This window comes from Tursiops truncatus, chromosome 4 (assembly GCF_011762595.2).
Source record: "Tursiops truncatus isolate mTurTru1 chromosome 4, mTurTru1.mat.Y, whole genome shotgun sequence".
Lineage (NCBI taxonomy): Eukaryota > Metazoa > Chordata > Mammalia > Artiodactyla > Delphinidae > Tursiops > Tursiops truncatus.
In genome coordinates this window covers 24015385-24035490 of record NC_047037.1, presented here as the reverse complement: position 1 = coordinate 24035490, position 20106 = coordinate 24015385, and the positions used below count along the sequence as shown (strand labels likewise).

General features: G+C 40.4%; 1 protein-coding gene across 1 annotated transcript in view; it reads right to left on the bottom strand.

The window, feature by feature from the left end:
* The window catches only part of SLC9A9 (solute carrier family 9 member A9), a 538561-nt gene that overhangs the window by 185708 nt on the left and 332747 nt on the right, over positions 1-20106 (bottom strand). Inside the window, exon 12 of the mRNA XM_019934313.3 lies at positions 5700-5853. Within this exon, the coding sequence (XP_019789872.2) occupies positions 5700-5853 (154 nt within the window). The remainder of the gene's footprint in view (positions 1-5699; positions 5854-20106) is intronic.

Here is a 20106-nt window from a genome sequence, read left to right as displayed (position 1 = left end):
AAGTTTACATTCAAATGAGTAAACTGGTTTTCCATGTTTCTTGACAAAGGGTATTTCTCGGACCTGCCAATGAATAAAAATTGAGACAAAATGTACAAATTGGTACACAGTCAGTGCAAAATAATGAATTGATACACACTGATGAAGCGGTGCAAATGAAATATCTGAAGAGATCCTAAGCAAAGATTATCATGTTCAGAAGGAAATAAAGCATGTTCTAGAAAGAATCTTTCTGAGCTGTTGGATGAATATAACGCTTTTTGTGAGCATTTTTCCTTAAGAGGTTTATCATTTTGAATGCAGAAATAGGAGCTGCCTGTAAAACTGATGAATCTAATCATTACAAAAAATGAACTAAGCTCCTCAGAGGCTATTTCTTTCTATTCCCCATGTAAACCATGCTTTCATAAATACAATTAATTAATAACACTTTATGTGTATGTATGTGTGTGTGTATATATATTCCATAGGCAGAAGAAGAGTGTTTGGATAAGAAAAGGCTCATAGGTGGTCTTTTTGGTAGTGTTACAGCAACATTTATTGAGCACTTACTGTGTGCCCTAAATTTATACATGTAATACTTAATCCATATAAAAATCTAAAGAGGTAGGTATTATTATTGTTCCAAGTTTACAAATAAGAAAACTGAAGCATAGAGAGGTTGAATTTCTTGCTCAAGGTCCCACAGCTAGTAAGAGAGGGAGGCATGGTTGGGCCCCATACCGTCTGCCTCCAGAATGTGTGCACTGATCTACTATGTTAATACACCAGTGAAGTAAATTGTTAAGCATGCATGAGACTTTGGATGCTAGAAAGAAAACCAGGCAGAACACAGTTGGATATGAAGGGAACTTGATTATATGTATTCTTCCATTATATAAAATTGACATTGCCTCACCTCAGCAATAAAGGAAGTCTGTATGTAAGCAGGTGTATTTAACTCTACTGTTAAGATTAAAAAATATTACTAAAGACAGTTCTCTCCTTACCACTGTTTGCATTCCCATGGTGGCTGTTATAAACTTTGTAGCCAGTGGGTATATATGATAAAGGAATCATTCTAGGATGACATAAAATAGGATGGGCCATAAACCCAAAATAAATTTTAAATATTTAACTAAAATAATGGTAGTGGAGACGTTGCACTAGTTAAAAGTTATTCACTCTGCAATGGACACAGGGCAGTATGTGTGATTTTTTGTTTGATCTGAGGAAGGGGCTGACAGCAGGCTGACTTGGGATCCCAAATGGGGTTGGGAAATGAGCCTGAGGATAACAAATTCTTCTAATTCCAAATTCCTATAATTGAGGAAGACAAACGTCCCTGCTTGGCTACCTGAGATCAGGGCTGGCCTTGTTTACCTTTAACTTTTCTAGGTCAAGGAAAAAAATCTGCAGCAAGAAACTTCTGTGCGGCACTAGCAGGTCAACCCCATCACTTGTGAAGGATGAAGATTTCCTGTGTTTGTTTTTAACTGGCCTGTCTTGCTTATAAAAGTACATCTCTTTTTCCCCAGAGAATGTGTTAATCAAGGTAGTTTGCAGGCTTCAGGAATTAGCTCATTTATTTGGAGCAGCAGAAGAATGAACCAGTTGGGAGTGCAGGCCCTGGGCTCAGGCTGCCTGGCCTTGTAGTCTGACTCTGTAGCCGGACAGCGGGGTGACCCTGGGCCACTTTGCAAGGCCTCACCCACCCTAGGAGGTAGCTACTGCTATCATCCCCATTTTATAGATTAGAGGCTGAGTCACAGGGAGGTCTTATGCCTGGCACTTTATTTTCTAACTATCTAGCACAGAGTAAATAGTCAATAAAAGCCAGCTATTACTCTTTGAGATGTTCGAAGCAAAAATCTGGAAACTGTAGAAGTCATCTTGCTGGGGGGCACTTTCTCATATTGTCTGGAATACAAGTTCTGAATTGCTCTTGTGTGCAAGGCTTTCTGCACTGTGGTTGAGGTATTTCGAAGAGATGGGTCCAGCATTCCTATCTGGGAGAAGCCAGGAAAGGTTTGCACTGTGGTATGGGCTCCATTCTCATGAGTTCTGTTAACTCCATGTGACACCCTACCCTAAACTAAGGATGGGGTTACCGTCCCAGATTACTTACCACTGCCGGAGAGCTCTGCCTCACTGGTTCCTGAGGTGTATTTGTAGGCATGTGTAATTATTTGGTGGACAATACTGTTTACCGGCCTCTGTAGGGCAAAGCCTGACACCTTTGATCTCTTGTTTCTTGGCTAACAGCAGAGCTAGTCCTCGGAGACTGGGAGCTGGGTTTTCCTCACCACCAGTATTAATGTAATTCACAGAAGGGAGGAGATCTGGATTCTAATCGAGAAACCATTCTGCTTTCTTTTACATGAAAACCTCCAAAATAATACTGGGGGAGTCTTTTCTTTTTCTCTAGAATTTTAAGAAACAAAGGTTCGCGATTTATTTCAAATGCTGCATTAAAAATATTTGTTATTATTAAAAAAACAACAGCTTTAGGACAAGAAATTTGAATGTGCTTAGGATAAAACTTAACCAATGGAGAATTTGTTTCATATGTTAAGACCATGCTGAGTCTCTTTAAGCACGAAGTCATTGCTGTTTTAACGTTTTTCTATCAAAGTGTAATTCATATTAATATTATCAATTTCTACCTTACATAAAACGTTTAATCTGCATCTTACTGTGGTAGTTTTCAGCTGAATGGCAAATTTTATAGGGATTAAAAAATAAATAAATAAACTCAAGTACATACCTAATAAGAGAAAAAAAAATGTAGAAATTTAAAACAATCAAAAAAGGGGGCTTCCCTGGTGGCTCAGTGGTTGGGAGTCCGCCTGCCGATGCAGGGGACATGGGTTCGTGCCCCGGTCCGGGAAGATCCCACATGCCGTGGAGCGGCTGGGCCCGTGAGCCATGGCCGCTGAGCCTGCGCATCCGGAGCCTGTGCGCCGCAATAGGAGAGGCCACAACAGTGAGAGGCCCGCGTACCGCAAAAAAAAAAATGATGGACAACTATCATTTAAAAGCAATAATGAAATGAAGGATTTCTTTGATAGCATTAAAAACCACAGTGGAAGTGGAGCATATGCTGGTATCACTATAACATGGTCAAACCAAATTTATGTCATGCTTTTGTGTGTGTTTGAACACATACTAACTTATGATCCTATTCTTTTATGTTTATTCTATTGTGCTCTATTTCCTTCTCGTTGATCAATGCACAATGAATTTTTCTCTTCAAGTTAGCCCCTGCTTCCCTCCAGCATAGGTGCTAAAATTTTTAAACTTGAGGCTCAGGTGTGGGGCCCTGGGCAACCCCAGCCAGATCTGACAGTATTTAATATTAGCCCCATCTCTATGTGGGGTTATAAGTCTAAACCAGTGGTTCTCAAAATGTGGTCCTAGAGCAAGCAGCATCGGCATTGCCTGGAGTGTGGTTAAAATGCAAATACTTAGGCCCTGAACCAGACCTACTTGATCAGAAACTCTGGGGCAGGGGCCCAGCAATGTGGGCGTTTAATGAGCCCTCCAGTTGGTTCTGATGTTCATTAAAGTTTGAGAGCCTTTTGTCTTAACTTGGTCTTGCTGCCCTGTATCCTGTCTACCTGGGTTGACTTCCTAGATACACACATACCTATAAAGCTCAGTTATCCCCTCTGATTTCCTCATGACTGGGTCTCTGTCTCTCTGACTGGGTTTATGCCCTGATTTCAGATTAACACTCTAGCTCCCAGCTGGGATTTCCACCTGGCCTGCTGGACCAGAGCCCTGTCAGCTCATTTCCTTAAATATATCACAGTCCTGCTTTTACTCTTCTCCACTCCTGGCTGGAGGACAAGTCTGGCATGGAATCAGTTGGGCCATTTGGAGCCAATTCGCACTGGGGCATCTCCATGACCTGGGAACTCCATGCTGTGCCTCCCAGCAGGCCATAATAGCACTGGCCTAAGATGACCTCCAGGCCCCTCATCTGTGGACATTATAGTTGACATTACTATCCTTCTTTATTAGTCCCTGTCCTATAACCTGATAAACGTTCTAACCTGCCTAAGGCCCCATTTTATATTACCCTGTCCCTACTGATCTGGATATCAAGAGACTGCATGAGCTGTAACATCTATCTGAAGTCAGTGGATACCTTTGGAAAACACTACAGTAGAGTTAGGTAACTTTATGTTCTGAAATAAAGCACCACTTTACGTTCTGAATATTCTAATTTACCTGATAGAGCATTCAATACATTTATCTTGTGAGGACTGGTATCCTCTAACTTCTGCTTTCCAAGTCCTAATTGTTCCACGCATGGATCCACCTACTGAATTTATTTTCCCGAAACCCGAACACACCATTATCTTACTATCAGTTTACAGGAGACTCAACACCATAGCGTTTAATAAAATATTCGTGCTCATCCAGAGGAGCCTATAAGCAGCTACCACCGTGAAAGAAATTGAAGGTCACATTTATATGCCTAGAAAATAGTTCAACAAGTATTTCAAAACATTCCCCATTTCAACCTTTGGTCAAAGCCCTTTTATGTTTTAGCAATATTCACAATACTTGAAGAGGTCCTTTTTTCCTTGAATTGCATTTAATGCGTAACCACTTGGCCCAGTTTAGACATAAGCTTTCTTACCCTAAACTCATGAGTTCCGCTTCTGCTTCTATTTGTCAGATGGATAGAAATTTGTCAGTAAAGCCTTAACAAAAGGAATTTACATGCGTGGTTATATTCATTCAATTTTTCATGGAGCAATTATTTATTCCATTCTACAACGTGCCAAGCACTACATTGGTGCTGGAATAACAGAGTCCTTGCCTGAAAAAAAATCTTCTTGGAAATCCCCTCCCAGTCAGATGGATCTTTTCTTGTCAGAGATGGTGGGTATAGATTTGCCTCACAGAGAATGGGCGGGAACCAGGGAGGGGCTGCATGATCATCAAGATGTATGGCTTTGGAAAGTAAAATGTGACTTATGAAAGCACTGTTACATTCTGGGATGTGAAAATGAGGACCCAGATGAAAGAAACAAAGACAACAACATTTTACTTTTTCACAATTGGTACAAGCTATTCATTTTTCATCAAATCTTCTACTACCTGCATACTTTGGGTTAATAGCAATCATCTTCCAAGCACGGCTTACTGGATGGCCCCTAACTGAAGTCTTGACCCGGTTTTCCTTTAAGAAATTGTCTAATCTGTGTCTATAGCATCCCTCTGGCCAAACATATGGTTGAATAATCAAATACATTTAAGCATTTCCTGTGTCTCTAATTCTATCCTAAGTGCTGTGACAAATTAAAAACAAAGCAAATTCATTTTCTTCTTGGTATTATAGATTTTTCTCTATAAATTCTACTGTATCATAAGTATCTTGAGGACAAGACTCATGTCTCACTCATTTTTGTGAACTCCATAGATTACCACATTATACTCAGTAAATTGAATGGAAAAATTCATAAAGAAATTCATTTCTAGGGACTGTAGACTATAAACATCATCCTGAGATTTCTAGAACTCTTGGAAAAGTCAGTTCTGTTGGTGATATAGGTCATACTGTTTCACCTTGTGAATAAAGGTCAACTTGACCCCAGGGAAAGTTAGTGTACAGACATGCCATTGTACTCTTGACCAGTCAGCAACATCAGCAACAGTGCAGCCATGCCTCATAATGATTTCCTTTGTTAAGCAGTGTCACTCACCTGATCTGAAGCCAAGTCAGCATGGGGGTTGTTCCTCCTCCGAATACCCAGACTGTGAAGAACACGAGGAGCAGAGTGGTGGTAAACATCATTTGCTTGGGCTGAGATTCTGTGTTCCGAATAGCTAAGGCAAAAGCTATCGCTCCTCGCAAACCTGATGGAGAAAAACCAAAGAAGGAAAAGAAACATCTGCACGAGTGTCATTCTCATTTCATTGAATTTATCTTTACAATTTACTGACAAACACAATTATATTTTAAAATTAAACTTTTAATTTTGAGATAACTGTAGACTCACATGCAGTTGTAAGAAATAATAGGGACTTACTGTGTGCCCTTTCCCCATTTTCTCCCCAGCGGTGATGTCTCGTCTTGCAAAACTGTCTAGTACAACATCACACCCAGGATTTTGACGCTGATATAGTCAAGATTCAGTACATTCCCAACACCATAAAGATCCCTCATGTTGTCCTTTATACTCACACCTACTTCTCTCCCACAAACTCCTTAACATCTGGCAGCCAGTAATCAATCATCCATTTCTATAATTTTGCCGATTCAGGAATGTTATATAAACGGAATCATGAAATATGTAGCCTTTTGTAATTGGCTTTTTTTCACCCAGCGTAATTTTTGGATACTCATCCAGGTTGCCAAATGTATTGATAGTTTGTTCCTTTTTATTGTTGAGTAGTATTTCCATGGTATGGATATTCCACAGTTTGTTTAACCGTCATCTGTTAAAGGACACCTGGGTAGTTTCCAGTTTTTGGCTATTACAAATAAGGCTGCTGTGTGAATGAATGTAAGTTTTCAGCTCTCTGAGATAAATGCCCAGGAGTGCAATCACTGAGTTATATGGTATTTGCATGTTTTTTTTAAATAATTGATTTTAATTAAAAATTTTATTGAAGTAACATTATTTAAATTTATATGTATAACATTGTATATATTATAACGTTTCACGTGTCCAACATTATATTTCTTTTTTTAATTTAATTTAATTTTTTTATATAACGTGTTTTTATTTTATTTTATTTATTTATTTTTTTTGCGGTACGCGGGCCCCTCACTGCTGTGGCCTCTCCCGTTGCGGAGCACAGGCTCTGGACGCACAGGCTCAGTGGCCATGGCTCACGGGCCCAGCCGCTCCGCGGCATGTGGGATCTTCCCAGACCGGGGCATGAACCTGTGTCCCCTGCATCAGCAGGCGGACTCTCAACCACTGCGCCACCAGGGAAGCCCATATAGCATGTTTTTAAAAGAAATTACTACCAAACTTTTTCAGAATGGCTCTAGCATTTTACATTCCCAGCAGCAATAGATAAGTCATCCAGTTTCTCCGCCTTTACCAGCCTTTAGTGTTGTCATTATTTTAAATTTTAGCCATTTTGATAGCTTATTGGGGTTATAATTTCCATTTTCCTAATGGTATTGTACATTTTTTAATGTGCTCATTTGTGATCTATCTACCTGCTTGGGTGAAATGGCTCTTTGTGTCTTTATCTCATTTTCTAATTGAATTGTTAGATGTTTGTTAAATTTTGAGAGTTCTTTATATATTCTAGATAATAGTCCTTTGTTGGATAGATAGTTTGCAAATATTTCCTCCCACTTTGTAGCTTTTTATTGATAAAGTCTAATCTGTTGATCTTTCCTTTTATAAATCATCTGTTTGGAGCCAAGTCTAAGAACTCTTTACTTAGCTCTAGGTCCCAAAGATTTTCCCTTATATTTTACAAGTTTTTCTAAAAGTTATTTAGCTTTACATTTTCCCTTTAAGTCCATGCTCATCTTGAGTTAATTTTGGTATAAGCGGCGAGTTTCAGGCTGAGGATCTTTTTTTTTTTTTTTTTTTTTTTGCCTATGGATGTTTAATTGCTCTATTGAATTGCTTTGGTACCTTTGTCAAAAACCAATTGGGTGTATTTGCGTGGCTCTATTCCTGGGTTCTCAATTCTGTTCCATTGATCTATGTGTCTATTCCTGTTCTGATGGTACACTGTCATGATTACTGTAGGTATATGGTAGGACTTAGTATTGGGTAGACCTCCTGCACTGTTGGTGGGAATGTAAATTGATACAACCACTATGGAAAATATTATGGAGGTTCCTTAAAAAACTAAAAATAGAACTACCACATGACCCAGCAATCCCATTACTCGGCATATATACCCTGAGAAAACCATAACTCAAAAAAACAGATGTACCACAATGTTCATTGCAGCACTATATTTACAATAGCCAGGACATGGAAGCAACCTAAATGTCCATTGACAGATGAATGGATAAAGAAGATGTGGCACATATATACAATGGAATATTACTCAGCCATAAAAAGAAATGAAACTGAGTTATTTGTAGTGAGGTGGATGGATCTAGAGTCTGTCATACAGAGTGAAGTAAGTCAGAAAGAGAAAAACAAATACCTTATGCTAACGCATACATATGGAATTTAAAAAAAGAAATGGTACTGATGAACCTAGTGGGAGTGCAGAAATAAAGACGTAGACATAGAGAATGGACTTGAGGACACTGGGTGGGTGGGGAAGGGGGAAGCTGGGGCAAAGTGAGAGTCGCATCGACATATATACACTACCAAATGTAAAATAGTTAGCTAGTGGGAAGCAGCAGCATAGCACAGAGAGATCAGCTTGGTGTTTTGCTACGACCTAGAGGGGTGGGATAGGGAGGGTAGGAGGGAGGCTCAAGAGGGAGGAGATATGGGGATATATGTATGCATATGGCTGATTCACTTTGTTGTACAACAGAAAATAACACAGTACTGTGAAGCAATTATACTCCAATAAAGATCTATTTAAAAAAAAAAATCGGGTAGAGTGATTCTTATTTTTCATTTTCAAAAGTGTTTTAAATATTCTAGATCTTTTGCCTTTCCATAAAATTTTAAAAGAATATTGTCTGTATTTACAAAAAAAATCTTTCTGGGCACAAATACTTTTAGAAAATCAAGTGTGTTAGACAACAAGGAAAACCAAGCTTATGGACCATTGAAAATTAATAAACGATTAAATGACGTTTAAGAATTATTCCAGCCTGAGAACACACTTTTACAAAGTCTATAATCTAAACTGACCTATTAAAACCTGCTTTTTTGTCTATTTTTCTTCTTTAATAATAATATGTTAATTGAATTTTTATGAAGCCATATTAAATATATTTGCAGGAAGATGTTAAAGAAGATTAAATGCTACAATTTCAAATCAAAGTGTGATGACATTATAAAAACAGATGTAGACTTTGAAGAAAAGTAAATAAAAGCACAAGTAGTAAAATAAAAAAGTTAAAATTGAAAATCTCTCTTGGGTAACACAAGACTTATAAGACATTTACAGGCTCTGTTACACCATGTAACAGGGCAAATAAACATTTATAATGATAGCAAGTATAAGTCAAAGGTAGTGATTTTTGCTACTTTTATAGGAAGGTTTAAGTCACATACATAAAATTTCAATGGTCCATTTTTTATAATATTTATTGTATTAATATCATCTAGGTTTCTAATTTTCTAAATCTTTATTCATACATTAAGAGACTTTTAGAAATTGGATACAGGTCAGGATGAGAAAAACTATAACTACTTTGGTCTTTATCCTTGGCTTTGCAACTTAGAATATAATGCTCCTTTCTCATCTTTACACTGAGAATATACAAGAGACAAGTGGCATAACACAAGATCCAGAGGATTAGAATAGAGAGACTTAATATATTTTGCCTGAAAGAAGGAAGCCTCAGAAAGAGAGAGGAACATGCACTCTGATTATAAAATTACCTTCAAGGAACAAAATGTAATGGAGGAAGAAAATTATTCTAAATCTCCATGTAGACAAGGAAATGGCCTGAAGATAAGAAAGATAACATTTGAAGTAGATATTAATAAAGAAAAAAAATTTTTTCATCAGAAATTCTGAACACTTAGATGGCTGTACTCAAGAAGAGTACACCAGAGACGTTCATGCACTTAGACCCAGCTGGGGACAAGAGAGTGGGGATATTAATAACCCTTATTACTGGAGAATATTTCAATAATGTTCTCTCCAGGAAATACAAATGGTGTCATTAGGGAATGAGAACTGAAAGAAACAGTTTTCCAACAGCCTTCTATATCTGAGGAGAAAATGTATAGGTTAAGGTAAAGCTCCTAGCAGTGTTTAATCAGGACAAGATTGGAGATAGAAAGTGATCTTTTCTTTTTCTCTTTTCCTCAAGCTCACATTGCCAGAAGTGTCCATAAAGAAGCATTACTCCAGTTAAGTGGTGTGTATTAGAAATATTAAGTGATAAGACTCTAAGTATTTGTTTTCATTATATTGAATATTTGTGTGTGTGTGTGTGTTTGGCTTTGTTTTTTCATTTTTTGTTTTTACTTTGAATTTTGTGAGAAAGAGAAAAATAGAGACTGGAATAAAAGTTAAAACTTGCTACGTCATGTTTATTGTAAAGTTCATGTTAGTTATCAAGGGCAAGGAAGGACATAATCATTTATCTTCCTGAATATGTTTAATAATGTATTGTTATTATGTTAAACTAGCATAAGTAGGCTCTTAAATCTAAATTATCTATACAGGAGCAGTTCTTAGTTTAAAAATATACTCAAAAGATATATGTTATTCTGACTTCTAAAAAAATCTGTATCCTATAAATAAAACTCTATATTTACAGGAGATGCAATGTAGAGATCTCTTTAAAAAAAAGAAGAAAGAAAAATGCAGCCACTGCCTTGTACTTGTACTTGTGGAATATTAAGAAACATTGATATTTAGAACCAACTTCAAGATGGCTCTATAAGAGGAGCCCTCCCCCATATAATGGTCACCTAAAAAAACACAGAAACAGTGTGTTTTTGGAGAAGAGAGTATCTGTCTGTAGCCCTGGCCACTTTTCGCAAATATGGCTCATGCCACATGTGAGATGGCCTAGTAGCATGGGAAGCATGGAACTGAGAAAGGTGAGGTCACTAAGTAGACAAAGTGAAGCTCATTTAGAACTCTAGATGAGAAAAACTGCCTATATACCATTCATCCTTTATGATGCCAAAGTTATTGATCACGCATTTGGCACCTAGACAATTGTCAAATCAATGGCCATTCATTGCTTCATTCAGCACATATGTGTCTTAGCCTGACATAACAAAATACCACTGTCTGGGTGGCTCCAACAACAGAAACTATTTCTCACGGTGTGGAAGCTGAGATGTCTAAGATCAGGATGTCAGCATGGCCGGGTCTGGTGAGAGCTTTCTCTCTGGCTTGCAGAAGGCTACCTGCTTGCCAGGCAAGAGCAAGCTCAGTGGTGTCTCTTCTTAATTCTATCATAGGGCACCCCACCCTCATAACCTCATCTAAACCTAATTGTCTCCCAAAGGCTCCATCTCCAAATAACATCATATTGGAAGTTAGGGCTTCAACTTATGGATTTGAAGGGGACACTATGTGAGGGGAGTCCATAGCAATATGTACTGATTATCTGTTATGTGGAGGCTCTGGGCACACTTATCCTATCTCCTTCACACCATGGATTTGGGAAACAGAGGACTTTAGGACTGAAATAAATTACTTAGGCTACCAGCAAAATACTAGAAATTAAAGATTAGTATTGACTCAGGAGTTTCTTTTAGCAAAACACATGCCATTTTGCTTACAGACCAGGAAATTCAGAACTCAGTATCAAAACTTGTGTTTTATTTTGTTTAATGGGTACTTTGATTCTTTGGATTGACCTTTCTTTTTCTCTTTGTTTTGGCCAACTAATGGACATAATTTTATACTTTGGGGGGTTATAGACTATTCCATCTCATTTTAGATGGGTTTACTGTTCAGAGACTTGACATATTTCACATACTCAGTTGGAAAGTTAGCATCATCTGGTGGAATAAAAGAATTACCTGAAATTAAATGTGGTTTCATTTAAAGTTGGCCTCTAAGGGATTCTTATGTTAATTATGTCGATGTTCTATTCATAACAATAGAAGACTATTGAACCAAGGAAAGCTTTCAGTCAAGGACCCCTGCTGCAAAAAAAGTGCAGCTTCCTGTTTATCTTTAAACAGCAAAAGTGAAACTTAATCTGTTATAAATTTGCAAATGTGTTCTGAACAGGGTGAAGGTCTATTACAGCTACATTTAAATCACAAGAATACAAGTACCCCCTAAGGCATTTGCATTGAAGGTGCAAAGCAAGAGTCTAAACCTAAACATTTATTGAGCACTCGCTCTGTGCTACCTGTTACCCAAGGCACGGTGGGGGGATGCAATGGTGAGGAAGCTTGGGCTCCTCTATTTTAGGGCTCATGGTTCTACAAAAATGAGTCTCTTAACAGGTAAATTATGATAAAGTATATTAGAGGTATAAAGAGTATGCTTTGCATGTATAGTCTGTTGAAGAAAAAGGTAAGATTGTTAAATTTCATGAGGGCCCAAATCATGGCCATTGTCAACAAATGTGCAATGTTTAAGGCACTGAAATCAATGGTGGGGTGAAAGAGGTCTTTGCACATGTGGTTTTCTATACTTGAATCATTTTTCTCCCATTCAAATTTTCTCTAGTTCTTTCTTCTATAACCCTCACCCAAATTTCACCTAATTCCAATGATCTTCAGAGCTCTGCTGAACCTCTGATTTCTCTATGAAGCCTCCACTGAGGTCTGGGCCTGGGTTAGGCTAACTGACATTCCCAGTACAAACTGTGCTTGGCCTATCAGGTGACTTACGACATTACACTGTAATTGGCTGGCTCTTTGTTCATCCACACACGTAGAGCAATGCCAAGCACATAAAAGGTCAATGAACAGATGAATGTTCTGATTCTTCATGATCCTTGATTACAAATGGAAAAGTGATTGATATCTCTTAGTTCAATGGAATGGTTGAGTAATTGTTTCTTCAAGTGTGGCTTCTGCCCTTTTATTATTTATTGAGACCCTTATAGCCTCGTACTGAGAGTCAAGAGACCTGGGATCTGTTTTCAGGCCTGCCCGACAGGATGCACGATCATTAGCCTCATCTGAATCTGTGTTGTCTCATCACTAAATGGAGGTTTTAAGACTAGCTTGTGGTCTTTACCCAGAAGTGCACATCAGCATCAACTGTGAAACTTAAAAACGTATGAGTTACTCATGCTAGTGTCCTGACTCTAGAGACTTGGATTCAGCAGAGAATGAGTTACCTGAAAGCTCGGGCTCCTCTCTCTTCCCTCTGTACCACCTTGGTCCGAGGCCCATCCCCTCACACTCTGACTGTGCCCCTGACCAACACCCTGGTCTCTTGGCCTAACAGCCTCCATCTTTTCTTCCTTCCAGACTATCAATGTCCCTCTGAACAGTTTCCTCAGAATCTAGCTTTTTGAGGTGGTGATCTGACCCAGAAACCATAAGTGGCTTCCTACAGCCCATAGAAACACTTCAATCAGAATTTTGCTCCCCTTTCCGGGTCTACCTCCTCTTGTCCACTGAGAACTTTGCATACCAACAAGGTGGTCTTCTTTCTCTCAGTAAACAATTGTTATCCTTGCCCCTACGCCATGATCCCACTGTTAAGCCTGTGTTTCACTTCTTTCTGCCTCTATTCCACCCCCATGAAGTTTTCCTGAAATACTCCAGTCCACATTGCTCTTTCTTGGAAATCCTATAAAATACATTGCTCATGCCACTCATATTATTAAATGATAGTCTGAGATGAATCAGTAGTTTAATATGATCTATTCTTTACTCTCAATTATTAATCTTTCAAAAGGTTGGAATTACAACTTCTTTACACAACTTAATATCTCTCATAGTATCCAAAACATGAAACTCAGTAAACGCTTTTGAATTGAATGATTACAGTGGCTTCAGACTCTAGAGATATGAGGTGGTGACATTCATGTGTTCCTTCATTCATTCGGGCTCTAGGGGACAGCAGAAAACAAGAGATAGTTTCTGTTAAAGGGGCTTCCAGATTAGTTTAAAAAAGAAAAAAAAAAGTAATATGTAAGTTGTTGTGAAGAAAACAAAAGTAGGATAAGAAGATAGAGGATATATTTATGTGAAGGGTTGGAGTGTTTAGGGTGGTTAGGAAAGCCACTTTGGTTAGGTGACATTTGAGCATACACTCTAATGAGGGAGAGGCCATGTGGGCGTCCGGAAGAAAAGCACTCCAGGCTTCTGGAACAGTAGGCGCAAAGGCCCTGAGGCAAGGATATGCCTGATATGTTCGCATAGCAGCAAAGGGGCTGGTGTGGCTAGAATGGAATCAATGGGGGGCGGGAGGTGGGGGGTGAGTGGAAGGAGATAATGCTCAAGAGGTAACGGAGCCAGATCATGCTGGGCTCTTGAACAGCAAGGCTTTTGAATTTTATTTTGAGATGGAAAACTTCAGGAAGGTTTTTGGCAGGGTAGTGCTAGGATCTATTCTATGATTAAAGGGATCACTCTGGCTCTGTTATGAAAAACAGATCTCCAGGCTGGAGGAAGGAGGTCAGTGAGAAGCCTGCTGCATAATCCAGGCAAGAAGTGGAAGTGGATCAGAACAGGATGGTAGCATGGTAAGTACTGGAATAATGTCAAAGGTTGACAATATTTGCTGATGGGTTGGATGACGGGTATGAGAAGAAGAGAGAACTCCAAGAACTTATGGCCTGAACAACTGGAAGAATTGGGGGAAACTGTGGGAAGAGCACATTGGGGTGTCTGGGGGAGATCAAGGGTTATATTCCAGCCATGTGGAATCTATGATCCCTAGTAGTCACACAAGCGCAGAGGTTGAGTGGGTGGTTGGAGCTAAGGGTCTGGAGTTCAGGGGAGAGGTTAGAGTCGTTTTTACTGGAGACAGTGGGGAGTTGGGAGGAAAATTTGGAGTTTGAAAAGTGTGGGAAGATAAAGTTGATTTTAAACCATGTTTTCTCTTGCTTTAAGGATTTTGTGCTGCTTCTCGCACCTTCAGTGCTCTTCCCAGGCTTCCCCTCGCCCCCTTCCCCAGTCTCCCCCCTGCCGGCCCCCAGCCCTGGCTGCTCCTCATTCATTTCAGTCCTCAGAAAGGCTGCCCTGACCATGCCATCTAAGTGCCCTCCACTCGAACCCAGGCCTTTTTTACATGTCATTTATTACACTGATCACCATCTGAAATTATATGTTTGTTTTTTAGCCTTTAAGACCTGTGTCCCTCCGCAAGACAGTGAGCTCAGTGACAGCAGGCCCAGTGCTAGGATGGTGCCTCTCATATAGCAGGCACTCCTTAAGCATTGGATAAATGCATGAGTGAATGGATGAGGGAAAGATCATATTTTGCCCTTGAAACACAATTGGAATCCAAAGGAAAATGAACAGTAGTTGGACAGGGATGCAGAAATGTCCCTGAGAAACTGACCCATTCTTTAAAAGAAATATCCCTTAGATAAGTTATTTTGCTGCCTTTCTTTTCATTTGGGATATAATCCATTGCAATACCTTTTTTTCCTTTCATTTCAAGTACTGTGAGGGGGTTGATTTCAAAGATTTAACACATTCTCATCAGTCTGATAAATCAAACCCTAGTTTGAATCTACAATAGAATTATGTATTGCTTTTACCTTTGCTGAAGTCCCATGACCTTGCAAAAGGTAACTACTTTCAGCAAAAACGTCAGTCTGATTTCAAAATACATTTTCCAGGACAGTACAACCTTGTTATACAGTCCCATTTTCAGTTCAACGTCGTTTTATCACATGGAAGCGAAGCCAACAGATTGTTTCAGTGAAAAAGCCTCTGCATTCAAAAATAAATTGAGTTTTTCTGGAAACTAAGTCTGTGTTAGACAAGCAGAACTTTCTTTCCTTCATCTCTCTTCCTGAACTTGAATCATTTAAACCTAAGGCCACTGAGAAGGAATGCGACATAACTTCAATGTATTTTTGCATAAAATGAAGTTTGTTTTTGGACACCTTAGGCAGCCAGGAAGGGTAATTGTACATAGGATTAGCTCTGTCACAGCTCTGAGTCAACATGCGTAGATGCCTCTGTCTTTGGAAGTTTATTTTTACGTAGGGAAGGTAGATGTGGTAGGAAACTGTGGAATAATCCTTGCCACTAGCTGAAATCTTCAATGGAGGGTTTCAAGAGAAAGGCTAACAGAGATCAGAAGAAAGTCAACTTTCTGTGAGCAGTACCCAACTTATGGCCAGCTTGTGTTTCAAAGGTCAACTTATAAGTTTCCTACTTGACCAGTGGTTCTCAACTTGGGTGAGTTTGTCCCCCAGGGAATATTTGGCAATGTCTGAGGACATTTGTGATTGTCCACAACTGGAAGGTGGGAGGCGCTAATGTTAATCTAGTGGGTAGAGACCAGGGGTGCTGCTAAATATTCTACCATGTACAAAACAGACTCCACAAAAAGGAATTATCAGTCCCCAAATATCAATAGTTGCTGGTTTGAGAAACCCTAGTTTAGACACTGGATTGCTTTTTTCCCCATAGGATCAACGCTAAAAATATTCCTACTGCAGAGGGCTATTTTGGCAAAGATGGCTATCTGTCCACCGGAACCTATTTTTATCATCCATGCTATGCTGTTATAACTGCATAAACTACATTTCCTAGCATCTCTTGCAGCTAGGAATACAGCTGGTTCTCACCAGAGAAATGAGAGCAGAGGTGATACATGTCATTTCTGGGCCCAGGCTTTTAAGAAAAGCGACCTACCCCAGTCTCTCTTTCCCATTGTTCCACCAGCCAGTTATAAATCATGATGAATCCCTATAGCAGTAGTTCCCAGACTTTACCTACATCAGAATTACCTGGAGTACCCGTTCAACCTTAGATTGTTGGGCTCCACCCCCAGAGTGTCTGATTTCAGTCGGTCTGTGGTGGGGCTTGAGGATTTGCATTTCTAACAAGTTTCCAGGTGTTGCTGATACTGCTGGTCTGGGGACCACACTTTTAGAACCCTTGACTTAGGGGATTATGATGCCACAAGATGGAAGGAGCCTGGTGATATCTGAATCGCCACCTGGAGGAGAGGCATCTTTCCCCCACCCTCATGTTAATATCAACCCTACCTGTGACTTGAATGAGAGCGGATTTACTACTGTGGTTCAACAACTGAATTTTAGGAGTCTGTGTGTCCTAGTAGCTTAGCCTATCATAAGGCTGTCTACATCTACCAAACCTACATCTCTCTCCCTTACATGTCCCTGTAGAATCACAGAATATTTTCTTAACAGATGAGGGAATATGGGCTGGGAAGGATGGGGTAGCCAAGGTTACACAGTAAATGGTATGGCTTGTTATTCAATCTGTTTCATTCCCCCCATTGAATATATAACCCATAACAAAGATTAAAAAAATCATGATTATCTTAATAATTTGAATTTTTAGGAAAGATGCGAAGAAGAAAATTTTCTTCCCCTTTCCCAGGCGGACGATCAACCTGAGGCAACATTTTGAAAAAGATGTTTTGCCTTTTGCTCTCCCTCCCCAATTCTTTCTGCACCTTCTCTCTCTGTGTCTCGGTGTCTCTGTCTCTCTCCCCCTTTCCGGGCATTACTGCCATCATGCTGCCCTCCCCATCCCAGTCCCAGACACCCGACTCTAAAATGATCGGTTTTTGACTCTCCAGTCAAAACCCCCATTTCCGCACGCAGCCAAAATGAGCTTCCTGCCGGGAAGAAAACAATTGGAAGGAAGAAATCTGCTGGGGAAGGGTAGCACACAATTCTCCTGAAGGGCGTGCTTTTTAAAACAGTTAACATGCGTGCTTTCACGTTTACTTGTGGAATTTAAAACAGCTCCAGGAAGGTCTAGTGACATTTTTCAGGCACTGAGGGAAGTGGACGGTGAGTGGGACTGAGGATCCTGTAAAGGGAGAGCAAGGCTGTTATTCCCAGGCAGGGCACCTCTGGTGTCTCCTTCTGCCCTCAAGTGCCATCACAGGTCTCTAACTTTTGGAAGAGGGTCAGTGGGAGGCTGGGCAGTGCGGCTGGGACCCAGCCCTACTCACAGAGGTTTGGTCTGTCTGTGAAGGATTTGGTTGCCCAAACAGCACTGCAATGTCCCCAGTATATTAGAGCAAGTGCCGATAATTCCTAAATGATGTAATGGCCCTATGGAAATGTAGCACAAGGCATTTTTAAATGTAAATGCTTCTTGCTCATTTGCACATAGAACTTACTAGAGTCAATCCTATTGACTTCTTCTGAACTCTATCCACAGAACCTGAGGGCAGAATTAGAGGGATTTATGCATGGTACAGACAGACTTATTTTTTGAGCCTGGTTCGTGTGTATTGATAGTTTTCTAAGGTTATGTCTACCTAATGCCCAAAACAAGCAAGCAATTAGTAAGCAAATTCAGGCAGAAAACAGGGAAAAACAATGTGGTCCTTTTGTTTGCCTCAGCGGACAGGTTAGCTTGGTTAAAACTATCAGTCAGATATTTGTGATATCTGTGACACTCCTGAAAAACTGAAATGCACACAGAAAGTTCCCAAATTAAATAAGATTATTTATTTTTCTGTATCTAAGACCTTATCCTTGAAACACAGGGAGAGGTGACAAGTGTTCTGGGTTGTCCCCTTTCATTACTCAGTGTCTCTCAGGGGCTAGAGTGTTCTTATTGGCTACTCTCTCTCTATAGTGCGGTTGGGTAATCTACAAGGCCTTGCCACTTTTTCACACTCAATAAATGTCTAAGTAGATGGTGGCATTTTGCATGTGTCAACTTGTCCCAGAGGGGGCTCCAATATATTTTCCTCACAAAAACTGGTATTTTGAGTTTCACTTTGAGTTGACAACGTTTCACATCTTAGTGCGAGGAGTAGGTCACTGCTGCAACTAAAAGTAGAGTATCAGCAATTGTCCTTAAATGAAGGGGAGGGGGTGGAGCCTCGGATCTCGCCTTCCACAGGTATGTCACTAGCACTTAGCATTGGCCTCAGACTAGGTCCTCAGCAGTGATCTGAAGGTCAAACCTTACTTAGAATAAAAACCTTAATCTCCGATAGGAGGTTTTTTCCGAGAGCAGTTGTGAGTTTATATGAATCATGTCTCTGTGAAGCACTAACGGCTATCTCCTCTCGGGTGGTTAAAGAGAGTGATGGAAACTCCCAACTGTCGAATGTGGCCTAAGTGGCGGTCCCTGTGCCAGGCATTTTATATACACTTTCTACTCTGGTTTTCCACACTGACCGTCTAACGTAAGTACCATTTTATAGCCACGGGAGCTGAGGTTTAGAGAGAGTTAACCATATAGCGCCCCATGGCTGAGACTGCTTCAAAGCCTGAGCCCTCTGCATTTCACCAAAATGGTAGTTCCTATTTAGAAAATATGTGGGGTGCCCAATAGAATCTAATATGCTGCTTAAAAATGCAAGAGCTAATAACTTTTACTGTAAATTTATTTTGGAACTAAGTGAAGAATAGGCTATTCTGACCTAATCATAGGAGAACACTATGGGGCTGTCTGTAGCTCAAAGCTAGTTCTCAGATGTTCTGAATTTGTCATCATCACATAAACTTTTCTCAGCATTTGAAACTATGAGGACTTAATGGGATCTTCAGTTCATCCGGACCTGCCGTGCTTGTCTACTTTGTCACAGCAACGCGGCACGTGGTTACTTGTTATTCAAGATGTCTTTTTTCTGACTGTTTGACACACTGGTTAGAACATTTTCATGACTCATTTCCTGCATAAGCTGGTTAACCCTGTCCCGTTTGAAGACCTCAGAAGACCTTCACCGGTCAGCCACCTGCTCACTAATGCCTTCCCCGGGCCACAGTGGGTGTCACGTGAGAGAGGTGGGGACTTGGTAGATGTTCATCCGCTCTAATGGAGAAAATGTTCTCAGCCTATGTCCCATTAGCTGGTTAGTGACCTTGTACTGGTAAGGAAGAGATAGTGGCCTAATTAATTGCACAAGATACACCCAGAGCAGGAAGGAGATATACCACCACGGGAGCGGGAGGGAACCCTGGACTCCGGGGGAGGGGCTGAGAAGAGGAAGGCTTGGCAAGGAACGCTTGACAACGTGATGGCGTCATCTGGGCTGTCGCTCTCTGGAAGGATGAACAAAGGAAGAGACAAGGAGAGAAAGAGTTCTGTCGGGAATTCCCTGGCGGTCCAGGGGTTAGGACCTGGCGCTTTTACTGCCAAGCCCGGGGTTCGATCCTTGGTCGGGGAACTAAGATCCCCGCAAGCCAAGAAAAGAAACAGTCCTGTTGCTTAGAAGACTCAGACTCTCAGACAACCCTAGTACATACATTTAAAGAAATCTTTTTCCTGAGCTGAAGTCAAGCCTGATTCTTTTTTTTTTTTTTGCGGTACGCGGGCCTCTCAATGTTGTGGCCTCTCCCGTTGCGGAGCACAGGCTCCGGACGCGCAGGCTCAACAGCCATGGCTCACGGGCCCAGCCGCTCCGCGGCATGTGGGATCTTCCCGGACC